Source organism: Nyctereutes procyonoides, unplaced genomic scaffold (assembly GCF_905146905.1).
Source record: "Nyctereutes procyonoides isolate TBG_1078 unplaced genomic scaffold, NYPRO_anot_genome, whole genome shotgun sequence".
Taxonomy (NCBI): Eukaryota; Metazoa; Chordata; class Mammalia; order Carnivora; family Canidae; genus Nyctereutes; species Nyctereutes procyonoides.
The window spans coordinates 10,840,629-10,860,000 of record NW_026575051.1 but is presented as its reverse complement, the minus strand read 5'-3'; the positions used below and the strand labels follow the sequence as shown (position 1 = coordinate 10,860,000).

Genomic DNA, 19,372 nt, shown 5'->3' with positions numbered 1-19,372 from the left:
TATTTATTTTAATAAATACATGTAATTTATAATCTATCAGAATAAATAGAACTGGGCCTGTTGGTTTACCATTTACATAACTTATTTCATGTATATTTGACAGATTTATCGTGTTTTGACCATTTTTTTCTGAGGCGTTGGAGAAGGGAAGATGTGTGCCTTCCCCCCAGCCAGTAGCAGAGTTTCTGGTGTTGGACCTGTAATCATAATGACAGTAGTAATAAAAACAATATTTTGTATATACAGCATCTCACAACAAAATAGAACTCTTCTACACAAACAAAATCGCACTTCTATAGCAGATAATGAACTTCATAGGCCTTAATTGGCTAAGAGGTGGTTCAGGCTAAAAGTTAAAATGATTCCAAGAGTGTTTCAGAAAGTCCGTGAACAATGGAGCCATATTATGTTATTAAAGTCATTAAAATGTTCAAGTTCACAGAGAACAGAGCTTGCAGGTAACAGCTCCCACTGGCTCTGGGCTGGGCCAAGCCAATGCCACCCAGTGGGTGTCTATCTCCTGTCCCTAATCTAGGGCCTTCCTGATGGACAAGAATCAAAACAGGCAGACTCTTCTCTCCCACCTGCCTCTCTCTGCAGATCTGTATTCACCCCTGCCTTACCCTACCTTGGAGGCCACCACACTCTTTGCTGCCCCCATAAGCTCAGCAGCTTCCATACTCTCCTCTTTTTTGAGAGGGGACCTCAAAAGGACCTGTCAGAGGCCCTCCCCACACCTTGCAGGGCTACACCTTGTTCACCAATCATGTGTTGTGTCATGTATCGTGCTTGCCAGGTGACATGGCTTTTTCAACAAGCACTCTCCAAGACAGTGTCCCCACTCCCTGAGCAGCTCTAATGTAGCAATTCAAGGTATAGAGTGATGTGAAGGAGGCATCTTCAGGAAGACAGGACTTCTGGTGTTGCCCCTCATCTCTCACGGTTTGGGTGGCTGGTTCCCCACCTCCAGAAGTATGGCCAGCCATTTATCTGCCTCCAGAAAAGCCACATTATTGAACCCCACCTTGAGCTTGGAGATACAGGAACTACACAACAGCATTTTTTTTTTCTCTTTAGAACACATGTACCTTTGCCCCCTTGAGGGAGGTCAGGGCAAGGTTTTGTTTCCTGCAGAAACTAAGCTCTTGTCATCATAACTTTTGCCTTACATTCCTGTTCGATTACTAAGGCACATTTTTCATAAATAGATTTTGAAGGTCAACTAGCCAGAGAGCCACGTACGCTCAAGCGAATTAAATGAAAAAGCATGCTGCTTTATGGGTTAAAAAAAAAGAATGAGCTCTCTATGGGCCGACATGAAAAAAAAATCTTCAGGCTATATTGTTAGAAAAATCAAGTTGCAAAACAGCATAGACAGCATGCCACCTTTTGTGAGAAGAAACACGCTTTCTTGTTCTTGGGTATATGCACAAAGAGATTCTGGAATGATACCGAAGAAATTAAGAAGAGGGGCTAGCTGTGTGACAGGGGTGGGAGGTGAGAACTACATGGAGGGAGACCAGGCCCAGAAGGAGGTTTTTCACTATCTACATTTCTTTATTGAATTGCAAACATCTAGTACCTATTACAAAATTAACTTTCACAAAAGCCTGCGGCTTGATATGCGCTGTGTGCTGCCGAGCTGATCTAGAGATGGCTTTCCCGGCAGGTGAAGTCTAAGACAGTGGCTCAGTGTGTGGAGTACTACTACACGTGGAAAAAGATAATGCGCTTGGGGCGGAAACACCGGACACGCCTCGCAGAAATCGATGATTCTGTGGTGAGTGAAGCTGCTCAGTCGCTGCTTATGCGGGCCCCGCTCCCGCCCCACACCCAGGTTAGTAAGTGGCTGGTGTTTGGCTCAGCTTTACTGAGGTGACGACAGTGAGCGGGTGACAGGCCCACCCCCTTGTGGGATTCAGGCCTTGACTTCCTGGCACAGAAATGCGGAAGGAAGGTGGTTCTGGGTTTGCCCCATACCTTAGTGGTCAGTTAAGTGGATGAGGACTGGCCTGGCTTTCTTTCAAGGCAGGCAGGGTCAAGGGAGTGAACCCAGAGTAGTCCCAGCCTTGACTCGATGCCTTATAAGTGGGTGCCTTTGACAGCCCAGGATATCTTCCCTGATCCACCACATCAGAGGTGCTGCTAACCAGAGAACCAGAGCCCTCGGATTTTACCACAGCGTCCTTTAAGCATGACCAAGGAGGAGCTCTGGCCTCTAGATAGTGCCAGGAATTCTCAATTATTGAGGAATAGTTAGCAGTGTGTGTGTTATTCTAATCCTTAATCACTATTTATCCTCGACTGATTTCCTTCAGTGGCAGATGATCCAAAGTTGTCTGTGTATTAAGTATACACTAAAGACATAATACACTAAAGACTTAAAGACGTTGAAATCGTCTGTGAACTCCTAATGCATGGCTTCAGTAATTACTATCACTTTTGTCCTTATGGTTAACTCTTTTTTTCTGCATCCATAGCCAGGGGAAATCACACATTGTGGAAAACATTATCTGTCATGCATGGGTGTGTGAAAATGGCATGTCTTACAACAGATTAGTAAACTCCAGGCTGTCACCATTGGGGAAAGTGTTTGGAATTCATGATTGTTGTGAATATTTGTGATTATACTTTCATTCCCAATCATGCCCCAGTTGTAAGTGCTGGCACATTCGTGGCTTATTTTCTTTAACAGACACTTAAATGGCACTTTCTATGTGTCGGGCATTGTGCTAAGCCCTTTATGGATACTGACTCATTTAATCCTCATAGCCAATCTGTGGGGTAGGGAGCTGAGGCACAGAGCCTAGATAACTTAGCCAGGTCAAATGGCTGGTGAGCATGTTGGCTGATTCCCTGTGTGATACTTAAGAGCAGTCAAATGCAAATTCTTTTAGAGAAGTATAAAAACTTGGACTCATTAATGCCCCAAGGTCCAAGTTCCTACCTAAGAATGATCCTAGCTATGAAATATACACACATATTTGAATTTATGTTCAGACCAGATATCAAGAAGAAATCAGCATCCGTATCCAAGATAATGGTGTTCTGTGTTCACGGTTTCCCATGACCAGGGCTTTTGTTTGAGTGGTTGAAGCAGTGCTGTCTCAGATCTGTATAGCATTGCTCTCACCTGTGGTCTGATGTTTAAAAAAGCAATGTGGCCTCTTCTGGTTCAATCAGCTGAAAGCAGTTGAGTTCCCACAATGTAAACAACGATATGTATGTGGTGCTACGGGTGACCCAAGGATGTTAACTGGCCTCTGTCCCCACACACACACCAGGAGCATACACTGAAGTTGGGAAGAAGTGGCATACACAAATAGAAGCTTTAGCATGAATTCCAAGAGTGTGCAAGCAAAGTAAGACAAGAACCAGAAGGGCTTGGATAGGGCCAGCCTCTCTCATCCAGCTCCACCATTCTACAGGCAGAACTTTGAGACCCAAAGAGAGAAAGAAAGGGGTACCTAAGGTCACGCAGAGCATTACTTTACAAATGAGTGGCCTAGACAGCAAACAAGGAAGCATGAAGAATCCTGCCCTTGCCGATCGGGGACCTGGCTCCTAACCCTACTGACCTATAAAATGGAGCAGATGGTTTAGATGATTTGGAAAGTCCCTTTCAGTTCTGAAGTATTCTGGGCTCTGTCAGAGTCCTGTTTTGGAAGAAGGCAAAATCAGAGGATATGGTTTCCTAAGGCAAAATGATGTCTCTCCAGTTGTGTGTTACCAAGTGCCTAGAGGAGCTCCTGGCATCATATGGCTACTCTAAATATTTGTTGAACGAATTGAATGAACGTCATTCCCAGATAGGAGTCACTGTGGACCATAGCAACGGTCCCTCTCTGAACTCACTACAGGGAGTTGGGGTGAACAGAGGGATTCAGAGGAGGGGATTGCTGCTAAGGAAGTTGTTACCATATGAGGAAGAGGTGCCATTGTGGGCCACTAGGGCTCTGGAAATGGTGCAGAAAGGCCCAGGCCAGCATGTAGCCTCAGACTGAGGAGGAGAGTTTAAGATGATGTCCAAGAGACCACACCTTCTTGGGCTTATTTGCCAGGTGCCAGCATTAAGCTGGATCAGGAGCATCCCCACCTTTGTTACCTTAAGGAAAACAAAAAGCTGTGTGCAAAGATGACTCAGGCCCACCAAAAAAAAAGTCTTGATTTAAGGCCAGCATTAACATGGTAGCTCACAGCTCCCTTTCAGTCACTGTGAAGGCACAGTCTTCTAAGGAAAGTTTGCAAAGTAAAGATGAAAAATTGGCATCATGCAAGAAATGAGGAGGATGCAGAAGGCATAGTCCTAAGGGTCCTGCCACCAGGGTCCTGCCCTTTGTCTTCTCGGCCTGCCTGGACACCTGGGATAGCTTCCTGATCATAGGTCCTCAGTATTTCATCCCTGATGGAATATGATGGAACACACTCAGGTAGTTCAGGGACTTCTATGGGGAGAAGGGAAAGGAGAGTTTGGGAGGAATGGCTGCTCTTTAGGTAGTCAGAAGGCCAACATAACACAGTAGCTTACCCCGCTGAGTAGACTTCTGGCCTGAGGCCACAACAGATCCTACCACCTTGGAGGCAAAAGGAGGGGACTGGGTGGGCTCTATTAAGGACATGGGGGCAGAGAGTGCTGATCACACCTTCCTGTCTCCTGCCCAAGTTCATACTCCCAATCAGGGCCAATCTGTGAATCTGCTTGTAAATTCAGCACAATTCAAGAAATTAAGTGAGAAAACAACTGACTTTGGAAGACAGCAGTCAAGACTCCCAAGGGCAAAGCTCACTCGTGATCTGAACACCTAAGTTACTACAACATGGTCTACTGACGGGGTGCTTGGAAAATCTCCTGCCACCCTTTGACATTTATAGGCAGCTGTTTCCAATGGTTTTGAGGGGTTTAGGATCTCCATGTTTGGGCTGAAAATCTAAACTGTGTGCAGATGGACACCTGTTCCCCTGTGGACATTTGCTACGGGCCCAATAAATGGAGAAGGCCAAGGTTTTGAAATCACATAGTTTAGGTTTCAATCTCAATCCAACTTCTTTACCAGCTATGTGACCTTGGGGAAAATTGTTCTTTGGCCAATTTCCTCATTTGTTTAAAAAAGGAAAATCTGTACAGGGTTATCATGCACACTAGAAATGTTGTGTATATGTATGTGTGCACACGTTATATGTGTATGTGTGTGGTGCCTGATTTATAGCAGGCATTCAACATGTTTTCATCACCATCATCATCAGTAACTGTGACACTCAGATTTGTGTCTCTGAGTAAATTTGGGCTGTCAAGCATTTGTATTTTAACTTACAAGTGTCTCATTATGCGAATTCCATTTGCATGCCTGAGAAATAAGAAATCATCCTCCTCAAGACACTCTTACTGCAGACACTCAAAGTTTTAAGCACCATGTTAAATATATCACCATCTACCCATCTTGCATTTACCCACCTTCTACCAATTTTGGAATATTATTTAACGTTTCATTTCACAATACATCATGAAATGGCCAACTTGTTGATACAAAGTTGTACATGTTAGGATTTTTGTCCTCCTATCTTCGTATCTCTTAGTCACTTTGTAAGCCATATGGCTTGATGATAAATCATTTTGTGAACATGTATAGATAGATTGCCAGTTGAAATAAAACCTATCTAAATTCCAGAGACATACATAATCACAGTACAGTATAATTTAATCTGTAATTTTGTGGCTATATGAAATATCTCTTTCTAAGAGTTTTTAAGCGAAAGAAAAAAAGTCATTGTGAGAAAATTGTAATTATAACAAGCACTGTATAACAAGCACTATAACAAATGCCATTGTCATTAAAAGTTATTGTGTAATCTATTTTAAGTGCCTAGCTAGAGGCCATGGCCTGCTTAATAAACCGATATTTGAGTTCACAAAGTTCCAGTTCTATAAAGGAATGGAGTGAACCATTGGGAGTTCGACATAACGTGGTTTTACCTGAAACTCCTTGAGGTTCAAAGATGATGGATTCACAAGGGAATCAGACTATTTAAGTTAAATCAACCCGTGTCATAAGAGACCTTCATAAGAGACCTTCAACTATAGTTGAAGTCATAGGAGACCTTCAACTCATGTATCATGAATCACTCTGTGAAATGAAGTAGGCCAACATCTGTACTCATTGAAGTCTTTTCAGCAAATATAATCATTACTAGTTAATCATAATTAACCCACTGGAAACTGAAGCCATTTCTTAAGTACACCCTGTTGCTGCAGCATCTCAAATATGCATATATATGATATTAAATGCAGACCCCGGTGGAACAGTGCCAGAGTGTTCAACGCCCCATATTTACTGGCATTGTCTTTCCCCCAACCCCAATCCAAACTGGAGAGAGAAATCTGTGGTTTCTGAATCCCAGGGTATTGCTCTACTCTTAGAAATCTTCATCCTTTTCGGGAATTTTCGCTTCTGAGTTCTAAGAATCGTAGGTTCCCCCAGGGTTACATCACTCTCTGGGATAAACCAGACTGGAGCCCATGTGCTTTAGGCAGAGCCTAGCAGATACAACTGACCTGTCAGGGTTGGTGGCAGCAGGACATGCCTTTTGTTTCCTCATCTGTAAAATGGGAGGATGTTTCCAGCTGGTTGGGTAAGACAGCAAACATGAAAACACTTTGTAAACTGTGAAGTGCTGTGCAACAGAAACTGGAGTAAGATTGACATAACCGAGAACTCCCTCTCCCTGAGCCTCAGTCCTTTCTCAGCCTGGAGGAGCCAGCCTCCCTCTTTGAAGACAGAGAGAGCAGAGTAATGTAGTTAAACAAGAAGTAGGAGGAAGGCCTCCTGCATTTCTGGCCTCCATTTCAGCCCTCCCACAGTAGGACACCAGGCTGCTCCAAGGACTTACTACCTTGTTAATTCTGGGGAAGGCAGGACTTCCTGCTGTGTTCTCCACCTGTTTGCTGTTCTGGAAAAGTGGGAAGGGACCCAGTAGCAGCGAGTAATATTTTTCATGTGCTTTTTCATAGAATGACTCTGAAAGACATTTCTCCAAGCCCATAATGAAAGTTCAAAAAGAAAGAAAGAAAGAAAGCAGGGTAGAGGGACGTCCCTTCCTCTCTTCTGTCCTAAAAGTCACTGCCATTCACTCTTGGATTCTATTTTGACAAGAGCAAGGAGGAGCCCATCAGAGCACTGTGGGTTACATGCTATCCACAGGCCGTGGGTCAAATCAGACATGTAGGGCATCTCGCATGGAAATATATCATAAGGCCTGTAAACAAATCATTTTATGGGTCTTTAGTCTCTCTCCAGAGGGGTTTCCACAGTATCACTGCGTGCTTGAAAACCCTCCTCACTGCTCTGGGGAGACAGGGCTGCTCACAAGCGAGTTTTAATCTGTTTCAAGGCCTGCTGGTCTTGAAGAAGGGGGAGAAATTCTACACACAGAAATCTCTCCTCTCTGCCTTAGCATAGTTTTATATAAGTGGTGAGGGGACCCAAAGTGGAGCAGGGGGACTTCCTGGACCTCAAAGCCCCCAGGTGTCCTATGATCGACCTGGTAGAGACAGTAGGCCCTCCCCAGGGGGCTCTGTCACCGTTCTTCAGGCAGAGAGACACCCCCCCCCCACCGCCACTGTATTCAGCCCCTCTCTCCTCTTCTGGCCCATGACTCTGTTTATCACTAAAAATGCCATTTGGGTGATGTCCCCTCTTTTGCTTTTATTGCCTTACCGCCAGACAAGTGAAGAAGAGGAAGAGTTAGAGGAGGAGGAGGAGGACCCAGAGGAAGATAGGAAATCCACAAGAGAAGAGGAGAGTGAAGTGCCCAAGTCTCCTGAGCCACCACCAGGCCCTGTGCTAGCTCCTGCGGAGGGGCCGCCCCTGCAGGCCCTCGGCCAGCCCTCTGGCTCCTTCATCTGTGAGATGCCCAACTGTGGCGCTGTAAGTGTCTCTGCATCATCCTCTGGGGACCTGGGAGTAGGAGGGCAATTAGCGGTGTCTGGCTTTAAGGACAGTGCATTTTAGAAACAGTGCACTTCTGGCAAGGAAAGCTTCACAGAGAGGGTTCCACGTTGCCATGGGCTCTTTTCCTAGTGGGGAGATGTTGCTGTGCTGCATGCTCAGGGGCCACAGAGAAGGTCCCTGCCCACAGGACGAATGTGATCCAGAGCCCTTCAGCGCTGCAACGCATGGTTCTGCAGTGAGCCTCGGCCTCCAAGACTTAACACCCCATGTTTCTTGGTGCCTCTCCACTCCCCTGGGCCATGTGACTCGAGGTCACGCCCTGTAAGCATGCATTTAAATGCCCCGGGGGAGCCCACAGAGGAGGCTTACCTTTTTATAACGAATTATCCCCATTCCTGGCCATCTGACCCGTCTGGAACGTTTGCAGTATTATTCATTCAAATGTCATTAATTTGAAATTTGAGAAACTCAGTGCAACAATGTAGCTAAAGTGTACCTGTGTACTCTTTGGGCAGAACCAAAAATATTTTACTAAGCAAATTAATCATGTAAACAGACCGAAAGGGTGTCTATGATTATTTAACCTAGTACTTTTCAAGTACATTGGAAATATCATTTAGAGGAGCACCTGGTTGGCTCAGTGGTTGAGAGTCGGTCTGCCTTTGGCTCAGGGGGTGACCCTGGAGTCCTGAGATCGAGTCCCACATCAGGGCCTGCTTCTTCCTCAGCCTATGTCTCTGCCTCTCTCTGTGTCTCTCATGAGTAAATAAATAAAATCTTAAAAAAAAAAAAAAAAAAAAAAGAAAGAAAGAAAGAAATATCATTTAGCTAAAATAAAACAAATTCACCATTTCATCATTCTTAGCACTAAGGAAGGCCCTACAGAGTCTGCACTAGCCTGGCCTAAGGCTCCCAGTGTATTTTAAAGGATATATATATATTTTTTTTAAGTTGCTAACTTTAGACTTTTCAGTCCCTCACCAGTCCTCCACTAGCCTGAATTATTAAACTTTTCCTGAATCAGATTTCTTAAAGCCAGGCACACCTGTACAGGTGAGTTCTAGAGGTATTACTCAGAAAATGAAAATGTTCCTCCTTCACCAGAAGCCCTATGTTCTCCAAGCTGGTGTTCATCTCTGCTTGTACATTATTATCCAGGACAATACTGTTTTCCAGAGTGTATTGAATGCTGCTTGATGAGTCTGTCACTTAGATGGAGAAAGCAGTAGTCTTTAAAATATTTAGATACTAAAGCAAAAATTCACTTGATTTATGTTTGAGAAGAAAATGAAGAAGTAAGAAAAAAAGATATATACATTTTGCATTAGCTTTGAAGAAAATTGCTAGCTTGTCTCTTTGATGTTTAATGACCTGGAAGCATCACCACATCATTTCCATTTTGTATAGAGCGCTTCCGTTCACTCACATTTAAGATGTGACTTTAAATGACAGTATTTCTGGATGAATTTGTTTAGAAATTCACTGTCTTGTCAATTCATAGTTTTGGTGTACAGTAAATTCTTGACTGAGGGGAAAGTCAAGTCATCTTTCACTTTTCCCAATCAGAAATGCTCAGCAAACTGGATCTTTTTAATGATTTTTAAAATTCACAGGGAAAAAGCATGTTGGTTTTATTCCTTGCCTCACCCTGGAGGCTTTGGTTGCTAAATCAGCCATAATTTTTTTTTCCTCTGGTAAGACCATAAACAGAGCTCATGAACTTCACATAGAGCAAACCACCGATAGCTCAGTGGGTATGCCTGTTAGCTGATGTGCTTAACAAGCTGGAAGTTGGGGCTCTTCGAATTCAGGGGAGTGGATTGCATCTCTTTACAGTAGTGGCACTCAACTGAGAATGATTTTTGTTCCCCAAGAACATTTGGCAATGTCTGGCAACATTTATGACAAATCTGGAGAGGTGCTATTGGCTTCTCCTGGGTAGAGGTCAGGGATGCTGCAAAATGTCCTATTTAACACAGCAACAAAAACTGTCCAGCCCTAAATGTCAGTAGTACTGAGGTTGGGAGAGCTTGCTCTATGGCACGCTTCAAAACACTGTCCAGATCCTCCCCCTTTTTATCAACCTGCAGTAAAACTTGGGAGTCTGAAACATTGCATCCACAATTGGCCGCTAATTGAGGCTTAGTCGTAACATACAGAATTTATCAGAGCATCTAATCCAGTGTCTCTCCAACTTTGTTCTTGGGGCTGTAAGGGCTTTCCATGGTGGGGGGGGGGGTGGCGGGGAGATAGAGCTGAGCCAAGAGGCTCACTTTTGGGGTGCGGGCTCTATTTCAGCCAGAGCACCTCTGCTTTTAACTTTCAGCTTTTGAGCAAGACATGATTTTGTTTTGTTTTATTGAAGTAAATGAAAGAAAGGAGAAAAGAAAAGAGGGAGGAGAGATAATTGCCGATTTAAAAAAAAAATGGAAAGCTGGTCAACTCCTTCATCTTACAGATGAAAAAAAATCAGGTGTACAGAGGGGAAATGGCCCAGCAGCCTTCCCTTTGAGACAGAGGTGCTGACCCCCCTCTGGACGGTAGCTCTTTCCTTCAGACTGCACCACACCTCTTCTTGTCTTCAGATTGTAACGACAATGTGTTTTTTTACGGGCACGGTGTTTGTAGCTGTAGTGTTTGACCTTGACTTTTTGTGCATATATCCAAAGTTTGCTTACATGAGAACCCCACACCCTGTCGTCATTAGACACTGTTTCAAGTATCATGTGTTTCACCACTGAGTAACTAATAACCCTAATTTCCTTTTCAGGACTGTAGATGTCATGTCACTCCCTTTCTTCCCCAGGTGTTCAGCTCCCGACAGGCACTGAATGGCCATGCCCGCATCCATGGTGGCACCAACCAGGTGACCAAAGCCCGGGGTGCCATCCCCTCTGGGAAGCAGAAGCCGGGCAACGCCCAGAGTGGGTACTGCTCAGTGAAGAGCTCACCCTCTCACAGCACCACCAGTGGCGAGACAGACCCCACTACCATCTTCCCCTGCAAGGAGTGTGGCAAGTAGGTGCAATTGGATCAGGGACTAAATCTAAGTTTTTGTGATGAATAATTGCTCTATGGAGGCCAGGCCAACATGGCCTGAGGTTTCTTTAGCTAGAAAAAGAACCCAGTGTCTCCAAATACTCCCGCATATCATCCTTGCGGTCAGCACAGTGCCTTAGGGTGGGTGGACCTTGTCTGTGACTCAGAATATGGTCGTTCTGATATCCTAATGCCTCATAAGGACAGACATCTTCAGAGCAAACCTCTAGTAACAAAAACTTCACTCTTCTTCAGAAATGGCGGGTGGGACTCTAATTCCCGCTTCATCTCTTCACACCCAAACCACATTCACTAGTGTTGCTGTCTCTTGCATCCTGCTGAGTGGTTTGAGAATGGCTCTGAAACACCCATCAGGAACTATTCTACCACTCCCAGCCCATTCCTGTGTCTGGGGCAGACATCACTAACCCATTGCTATACTCTTCGCTGTCATCTTAAGATAGGACCTCACATATTTTCCATTGGGATGTTTCACGCAGGCACAGCCCATTGATCAGGATGACTCATGAGATAAAGCCTCTTTATCATGCCTGCCCTTTCAAGTATGATTCAAGACAACTGAGAGAGAAAAACTGACAGTAGGCTGTAATAGTAACACCTCACATTTGCTGAGCACTCATTTTGTTACATGCTTTATGTGCAGGAGCTCATTTTAACTCTCACACAGAAACTCCACGTGATGCAGAGACTATTTTTATCCTTGTTGTACAAATAAAGATTGAAAGTTCATTAAAATGACTTGCCTCAGGGCACACCCCGCAATAAGAGCAGAGCTGAGATTTGGACCAGTCTCTGTTCAAGTGCAGAGCCCGGGCTCCTGACCACTGCTCCATCCTACTGGTTTGTTTGTTTGTTTTAGGGAGAAAATACATTGAGGGGGCACCTGGGTGGCTTTGAAGGTTAAGCGGCTGCCTTTGGCTTGGGTCATGATACCAGGGTCCTGGGATTGAGCCCCACATCAAACTCCCTGCTCAGAGGGGAGTCTGCTTCTCCCTCTCACTCTGCCCCTCCCCCTGCTGGTGCTCTCTCTCAAATAAATAAATAAAATCTTCTAAAAAATATTATTGATGGTAAAGATGCACAAGGGTTCCCTCCCACAGCATCCACTGTAGACTTCCACTTCTCAGTGAGTCTGCCTGACTTGGAGGAGTTGTCATGAGTGACTTCCTTTAGCATCCCTAGTTGTTAAAATGAGGCCAAACTGGGACCTCTGCTTAGAATATTCACCCTCGTTAGGATATTTCAGACAATTTACTAGTTCCTGCTATTTATCAGGTACTATTTGCCTGGCAGTGTTTTAAAGGATTTTTTCAGGGATCCCTGGGTAGCTCAGCGGTTTAGCGCCTGCCTTTGGCCCAGGGAGTGGTCCTGGAGCCCTGGGATCAAGTCCCGTGAATGCATGGAGCCCATTTCTCCTTCTGCCTGTGTCTCTGCCCCCCTCCCCATGTCTCTCATGAATAAATAAATAAAATCTTTTAAAAAATAAAGGATTTTTACATATATTAATTTAATCTTTAGTACAGTAACATAGCCACTTTTAGTAACTTATTTTTTTTTAAGATTGTATTTATTTATTTGAAAGAGAGAGACAGAGATAGTGAAAGAGAGAGAGCACGAGCAAGGAGGCGAGGGAGAAGCAAGCTCCCTGATGACCAAGGAGCCCCATGTGGGGCTGGATCCCAGGACCCCGGGATCATGACCTGAGCCAAAGCCAGATGCTCAACGGACTGAACCACCCAGGCACCCCTATAGCTTCTTTTTTAAAAGCAGAGAAAATGAGGCACATCTGAGTCAGGATTCAGGCCTTGCAGCCTGACCCAGGCCAGCGCTCTCAGCCTCTGAGTAAACCTGTCTGTTTGGTGGCACTCACCATAGGGAGCTGGACCGCTCAGCGATCTTTCCTCTGAAGCGCGCATCTGAAGCGCACAGAGATGGGGGAGATGGTTTTAGTGCAGCTCCCCTGTGTTCTGATACCCTTCAAGCCAGGACAGGGTATCATCTTCATCTTAACCGCAGAAAAGTGAGCCCCCAGATTGATCATTAGGCTTCCTGACTTGAAGTAATGAGCTATCTTCAGACTGACCTCCCTTTTATCTCCTGCCTATGCCCTGAGAGGAGCCAACACCTCCACTCACTTCCCTACAAACAGGCGACAACTCCTTATTCCACCAGGTGGAGACAAAGAACATTTTAACAAACAAAAATTAGCATTTGGAGCTTTCTGGCTGTCTCTCAGTGACATCCATTAAGTGTTTTTCTTGTCTTGTTTTTATGTTGCTTGGGACCTTTTAATACCATAACTCTAGTTAAGATTTTGTGGAAAATAGAAATATTTTCTGTGATTTTCCGGAGTAGGAATAACAGGCGAATGTTTGCAGAGTGCCTATTTTAGCTGCTGAAATTATGTTCATTACATTAAACAGTTTCAATATGTGCAATTGTGATTCATCAACTCTGCTTGTCTTAGAAATCAGAGGGGTGTTTTTTTTTTTCCTTTTACGAGCTCAGGAACGAATGCAGGATATTTGTGCCACCCCCTCTCCAAAAACAGTCTCACATCTGGGCAAATGGTTTCTGAAAAAGGTTCAGAGAGAAATATTTTAGGCTTTGCAGGCCATACTATCTGTGTCACAATTATTTAGCTCTGCCGTTGCAGAGCAGAGCTGCCAAAGACGGTCCATAAACAAATAGACATGGCCGTGTTCCAGTAAAACTTTATTTACAAAAATTCAGTGGGCTGGATTTGGTCCACTGACCATAGTTTGCGGGTGCCTCATCCCAGAGTTTCTCAACCTCAGCAGTGACATTTGGGTCTGATAAGTCCTTGTTTGGGGACTTATCAGGCTGCCCTCCGCATTTTAGGATATGTAGCCATGTCCCTGGCATCTGGCCACTAGATTCGAGAATACCATCCTCTCCTCAAGTTGTGAGTCAGAAATGTCTCCAAACCTCACCAGGTGTCCCCGGGGAGGCAAAAATCACCCACAGCTGAGAACTACTATTTTGTTCTAAAGCTATTTTGTTCTAAAGAAGTAGGAAATTATGATAATATGATGACCAACAAGAAGGGCTCTTAGATGAAAAGGCATGGTGGGTGCAGCTCAGAAGTCAGGTACAATGAAGATGGAATGGAGGGCATTGGATTTGGCCACAGAGAGTTAGTTATTGGCGACCTTGAGGAGAGGGTCTAGGCAGCAGTGGAGGGGACAAGCGTCCAGTTGGAGAGGGTAAAGGAAAGGGGCAGAATATACCAAGTGTGAAGGACCAGGAAGAGCTTTTAAGAAATTTGACTGTGGGGATCCCTGGGTGGCGCAGCGGTTTGGTGCCTGCCTTTGGCCCAGGGCGCGATCCTGGAGACCCGGGATCGAGTCCCACGTCGGGCTCCCGGTGCATGGAGCCTGCTTCTCCCTCTGCCTGTGTCTCTGCCTCTCTCTCTCTCTCACTGTGTGCCTATCATAAAAAAAAAAAAAAAAAAAAAATTTTTGACTGTGGAAAAACAGGGACAGAAGCCAAAGACAGGTGACAGGTTCCATTTTGGGAACTATCAGAGCTCAGTGCTTGATTGAGGGATTCTCAGGTTTGTGATGAGGAGAGAAAGGAGGAAGCTAAAAGAAAAGAAAGGTGTGTGCTGCAGACCACGGGTGGACAGGAAGGCCTTTGAGAATTCATCCTCCATTGTCACAGAGAGGAAGCCAGACACACTGTACAGCTGTTCCTGTCCCCGTCCCCTTTCCCTTGTAATGCTTGGAGAGGAGAGGTGACGGGTCACAGGGGCAGGAGGTCCTATGTGACCCAGGGACTCTGTCAGAGCCACCCAACCCAGATTAGACCCCATAGGATGCCCGGATTTCCATGAACTCAGAGTGCCTGAGTCTCACATGCTTCCTTTTCTTCATTTTTAGAGTCTTCTTCAAGATCAAAAGCCGAAACGCCCACATGAAAACGCACAGGCAGCAGGAGGAACAGCAGAGGCAAAAGGCTCAGAAGGCAGCTTTTGCCGCCGAAATGGCCGCCACCATTGAGAGGACTACGGGGCCCGCGGGGGCGCCGGGGCTGCTGCCTCTGGACCAGCTGAGCCTGATCAAACCCATCAAGGACGTGGACATCCTCGATGGCGACGTTGTCCAGCAGCTGGGAGGCGTCATGGAAGAGGCCGAGGTCGTGGACACGGATCTCCTCTTGGATGACCAAGATTCGGTTTTGCTTCAAGGGGACGCGGAACTATAAACCCGGCTTGTCCCGTGAAGAAGGCCAACACCCACGGCCTCCGTCTTCATTAATCAGGAACCCTGGACTCCCTGCTCGTTTTGTAACCATTTTAAACTACCTGTTTAAAAAAAGTGGTCATTTCATTCAGGTTTAGGGGGAAAAATTTTTTTTTTCAGTTTCTTTTCCTTTTATTTAAAAATAAATGTTTCTATGGGAGGTTGGAGGGAATAAATAATTGGCACAACTCTATTTAAGAGGTGTTTCATCTGGGCTACATTCCCACGAACTCATTCTTGGCAGGGAATAAACCTGACCTTCAATGTTCCTTTGCTTTCAGATGTCAACCATCCTTGCTGCCTTTTATCCCAAAGCTTGCCGTGAACGTGTGGATGTGTATGCGTGTGTGAAGCAGGCTACCCTCTTCGCGTTGGGGCCTCAGGCCATCTTTTTCCCACTAAGAGTTATTTTTGTTCTGTTCTGACCTCATTCTGTAGTTTGCAGTGAACTCAGAGTCTCTGCCGGGAGATTCTGTGCTAAGGGGTAACTTTCCAGTGAGCAAAGCAAGCAAGCCCTTACGTTACACGGCTTTCCTTCTAGCACATACACCATTTGAAAAGTTGACCAAATGTGAAAATAAGTTTTCTCCCTGCCTCGCCTATCACTGTTGGCCCGTTTCCAGGAGTACTGCATATATTTCAGGCTTTTACTCCTCGGCAATGCTTTATGGAGGACCTGGTTCATGGAGCAAGTGCATCCTCTTCCGTGTTCCCTGGGGTACTAGTTGGCACTGATTTGTGGATCGCAGAGCCGTCTAGGGGAATATAACCCCAACTGTCAAGTTGCCGGGGCTGTTTAGGGAGAGTGGCTAAAGGGGCACACATTCTGGAACACCGAGAAGTGTTCTTTTACCCAAAACCTAGACTGGAAGAACGTTCTTTTTTGCAACACTGTTAATGGCCCACGGAGTTCTGAAAATTACTTTGTGCCACTTGGAAGTACTGTGAAACCTCATTCACTGGGATTTTGCTGTAACTCACCTTTGCTGGACTGTTTCCTAACAAATTTAGTAGCAAATACAAGTGAGATAGCATTAAAGGCCAACAAGAATGGTTTCAGATACCACTTTAGCTACAATATTTGCATTCAAACAATGAATGTATTCATGCAAGTCATTTACCAAAGCACTTCTAGAATTCTCCAAGCTACATAACTCTGCTCTGCTTCCTCCCGTCCCTTGTAGCAGGGTTGCTGTCTGTACTTAAAGGTAATAAGCATGTCATCCTTCAAAAATGGCATTTAGCTCAGGCTTTTTTGAGCTGAGTCAGTCTGTCCCATCCCTCTGTTAGGGCCAATGAGCACGTGTCTTCAGCCTGGGACACAGCCCAGCAGAGGGGACTGCCCTTGGCGGCTTCCCCTGGAGCCTTAATGGCGCCTGACTTCGGGAAGAAGGGCTTCCAGGCCTTGCCCCCACCCAAGGTAGGCTGGTTCCCCGGCTTGTGTAGGTGTGGCCCACCAGGCCAGGCTTCTCTGCTGGTACATTCATTCGTAGCTTGACATTAGAATGTCAGCACAAACCTGAGGACAGGACCTGAGCACCTTTTAAGTTTGCCTCAGGCAGAAGCATTTAGCACACACCCGCGGCCGGAGCGGCCTGCGTAGGCAGTGTTCTCTGAATCTCAGGAAAGCCATGGACAGAAGATAAATATAAAGGTTCTTTTCACTTCCATCATTCTGTTTTCAGAAAAAAAAGGGGGGTGGGGGGGGGTCTTGGAGGTTTCGTTGATCTTTTTTTATAGGCAAAATGAAAGGTTTTATTTGCTGCCCTTTTAGACAAGGTTATTCTCTCGCACGTTTGGAGTTGGAACTGCTGAGGCCGTGTGCGTCCACCTTGCGGCAGAACTGCCCCAGAACCACTCCGTAAGATCAGCTGATGGCGTCTGTCCCGGTGACTGCTCCCCCTGCATGCCGGCGTCTGAGAGTGATTCTGGAATGGTTCTGCTATCAGGTCTGTGGAAGCTTATCTATCAAAGGAGCAAACACCCAGAAACATGTTTATAAAGCAAATGTACTTGCTGTGTTTGGAGACTTGCCCAGCCGTTCCAGTTTTAAACATTAAAAATAAACTGAGTTGCCAAGGCAAAACTGTAGTGCACAATTTAATTTTGATTTTTCATGCAGTATAATGTAAGCATCTTTGACTTGAAATAACCAAAGAACTCCTCCTTAACGAGACAGTTCAAATTCCTGAAGTAGTATTTCTTGACAATATCAACTTAAAAAATTGACTTCATGGTAAAATATTGCACTTATTTCTTTTCTGAAATGATTCCGCCTGCATGTATGTGTTGTGTTTTTGCTTCCCTCACCCCTCCCCACCCCAAAGAACTTCTCTTCCTAAAGATTAATGTCTTCAACACCGTTACTGTTTACTATCAGATGGTTTTTCATTAGTGAATTTAGACCTCTTTGAGAAAGCTTGTATATAAAAAGTTAACAGATATATTTTATGGAAAAACCCATCTTATTTTCAAATATATTTAACTGCTGTTATATTTTATTAGAGGAAGGTTGTAAATATTTTCTAGGAGTTCTATTGTAAAGAAAAGTATTTTTGAAAAAAATTAATGTAATAAAAAAGAAAACATTTTTAAATAGTGTTGTGATTGCTTCCTGTTCTGGCTTCGTTATGTTCTATTCTCAGCAAATGACTTGCATGCCTTCCCATTTCAGGATGTAATTTATTCAGGTTTGCACTATTATAAGTTGACATCATAATATTTAGTGTACTTAACTGTATTTTCCCCGGAATGCAGGTCCCTTGGTCCATATCCAAAGCACTATGTATTAGCATCTTCATAATTTTTTCTTTTGTAACGTGTGTATTTTTAATAAGGATTTTATGTAACATTTTGGCAAAAAGAGGACAGTATTTTCTAGTGAATTTTATAATACATTTTGCTAAAAATGTTTCTTCCTAGGTCAGTTTTTGTTAAGGTGAACCAAAAGTCCTATTTTACCAGGGGTTTAAAAAAAAAGTTTGAAGCTTGAAAGCAAAGTTATATTTAAACATCCTATGTAACAAACAAATAAAGATGTTTTATAGACTTGTCCTAAAAAGGTGCATTCCTTCAAAACAAAACTGAGGCATTCTAGGTTGGTTTTCCCCCTGAGTGAAAAGCAATTTTTTTAAGTTCTCACAAACCTTTTTTCAGAAAGGAGCCAGAAGAATTTTACTTAAGAGTTTCCAATCATTAGCCTCCTCAGAAATTTATTACAGTTCCTATAGATAGATATTCATGGAACAGAGATGTAACTAGATAGACACTGTCCTATTTACTTGTGAAAACCTGATTCAATACTGCGTCAGCTGCTCGGAAAATAAACTGTTACCTTTTTTGAGTTTCATTTGGCTTACACATTCCTTCTTTCTAGCCACTGAAGTGGCTTCTCAATGCTGGACAAATGCTAGTTTACCTGTTGGTTTCTATAGGCCAGTTTAGAGGTCTGCCTAAGAGATTAATGGCTCATTCAAGCGCCCCCTACACACCTCCTGGAGCCAGGACATAACATTTCTGCTCTGAAGAGAGGATGAGCCCCTTGGCGGGTTGGTGGCCTCTACACTATACTGCCTGGACTCCAGCTTAGGAGGACTCAGTATCCCGCACGGGTAGCTCACAGCGAAGCGAACTCACCACAAATTCCCGTCCACCCTGGTGTACATGCATTGCTAGTGTGGATTTCCGAATTCTAGAGTGTGTTTACTTTTTAATGATTAAAGACAAACTTGAGGTGCCATCCAGGTGCCTCAATAAATAAATCTTTAAAAATTTAGGAGAGGGATGCCTGGATGGCTCAGCGGTTGAGCGTCTGCCTTCAGCCCAGGGCGTGATCCTGGAGACTCGGGATCGAGTCCTGCATCGGGCTCCCTGCGTGGAGCCTGCTTCTCCCTCTGCCTGTGTCTCTGCCTCTCTCTCTGTGTGTGTCTCTCATGAATAAACAAATAAAATCTTTAAAAAAAAATTAGGAGAAAGCTTAAATTCTGGGTTTTCTACAAAATTTGCTTTATGTGGAGCATACCTGTTTAAGACCTTGATCTAGGTTCTTATGGAGGGCTTTTTTTTTTTTTTAATTTATGATAGTCACACAGAGAGAGAGAG

The 19,372-nt window shown here is 44.5% G+C and overlaps 1 protein-coding gene across 12 annotated transcripts in view; it reads left to right on the top strand.

Moving 5' to 3' along the window:
• The window catches only part of TRERF1 (transcriptional regulating factor 1), a 210,610-nt gene extending 192,157 nt beyond the window's left edge, over positions 1–18,453 (top strand). For 3 of the 12 annotated variants that reach the window (XM_055330778.1, XM_055330775.1, XM_055330772.1), the window contains 4 exons: positions 1,670–1,780; positions 7,719–7,922; positions 10,717–10,964; positions 14,909–18,453. In XM_055330778.1, coding sequence (XP_055186753.1) covers positions 1,670–1,780; positions 7,719–7,922; positions 10,717–10,964; positions 14,909–15,233 — 888 coding nt within the window. In that variant the 3' untranslated portion in view covers positions 15,234–18,453. Of the gene's footprint in view, positions 1–1,669; positions 1,838–7,718; positions 7,923–10,716; positions 10,965–14,908 lie in introns of all 12 variants that reach the window. The other 9 variants (XM_055330777.1, XM_055330773.1, XM_055330770.1 and 6 more) reach the window with 6 other exon arrangements.
• Positions 18,454–19,372: the final 919 nt, after the last annotated feature.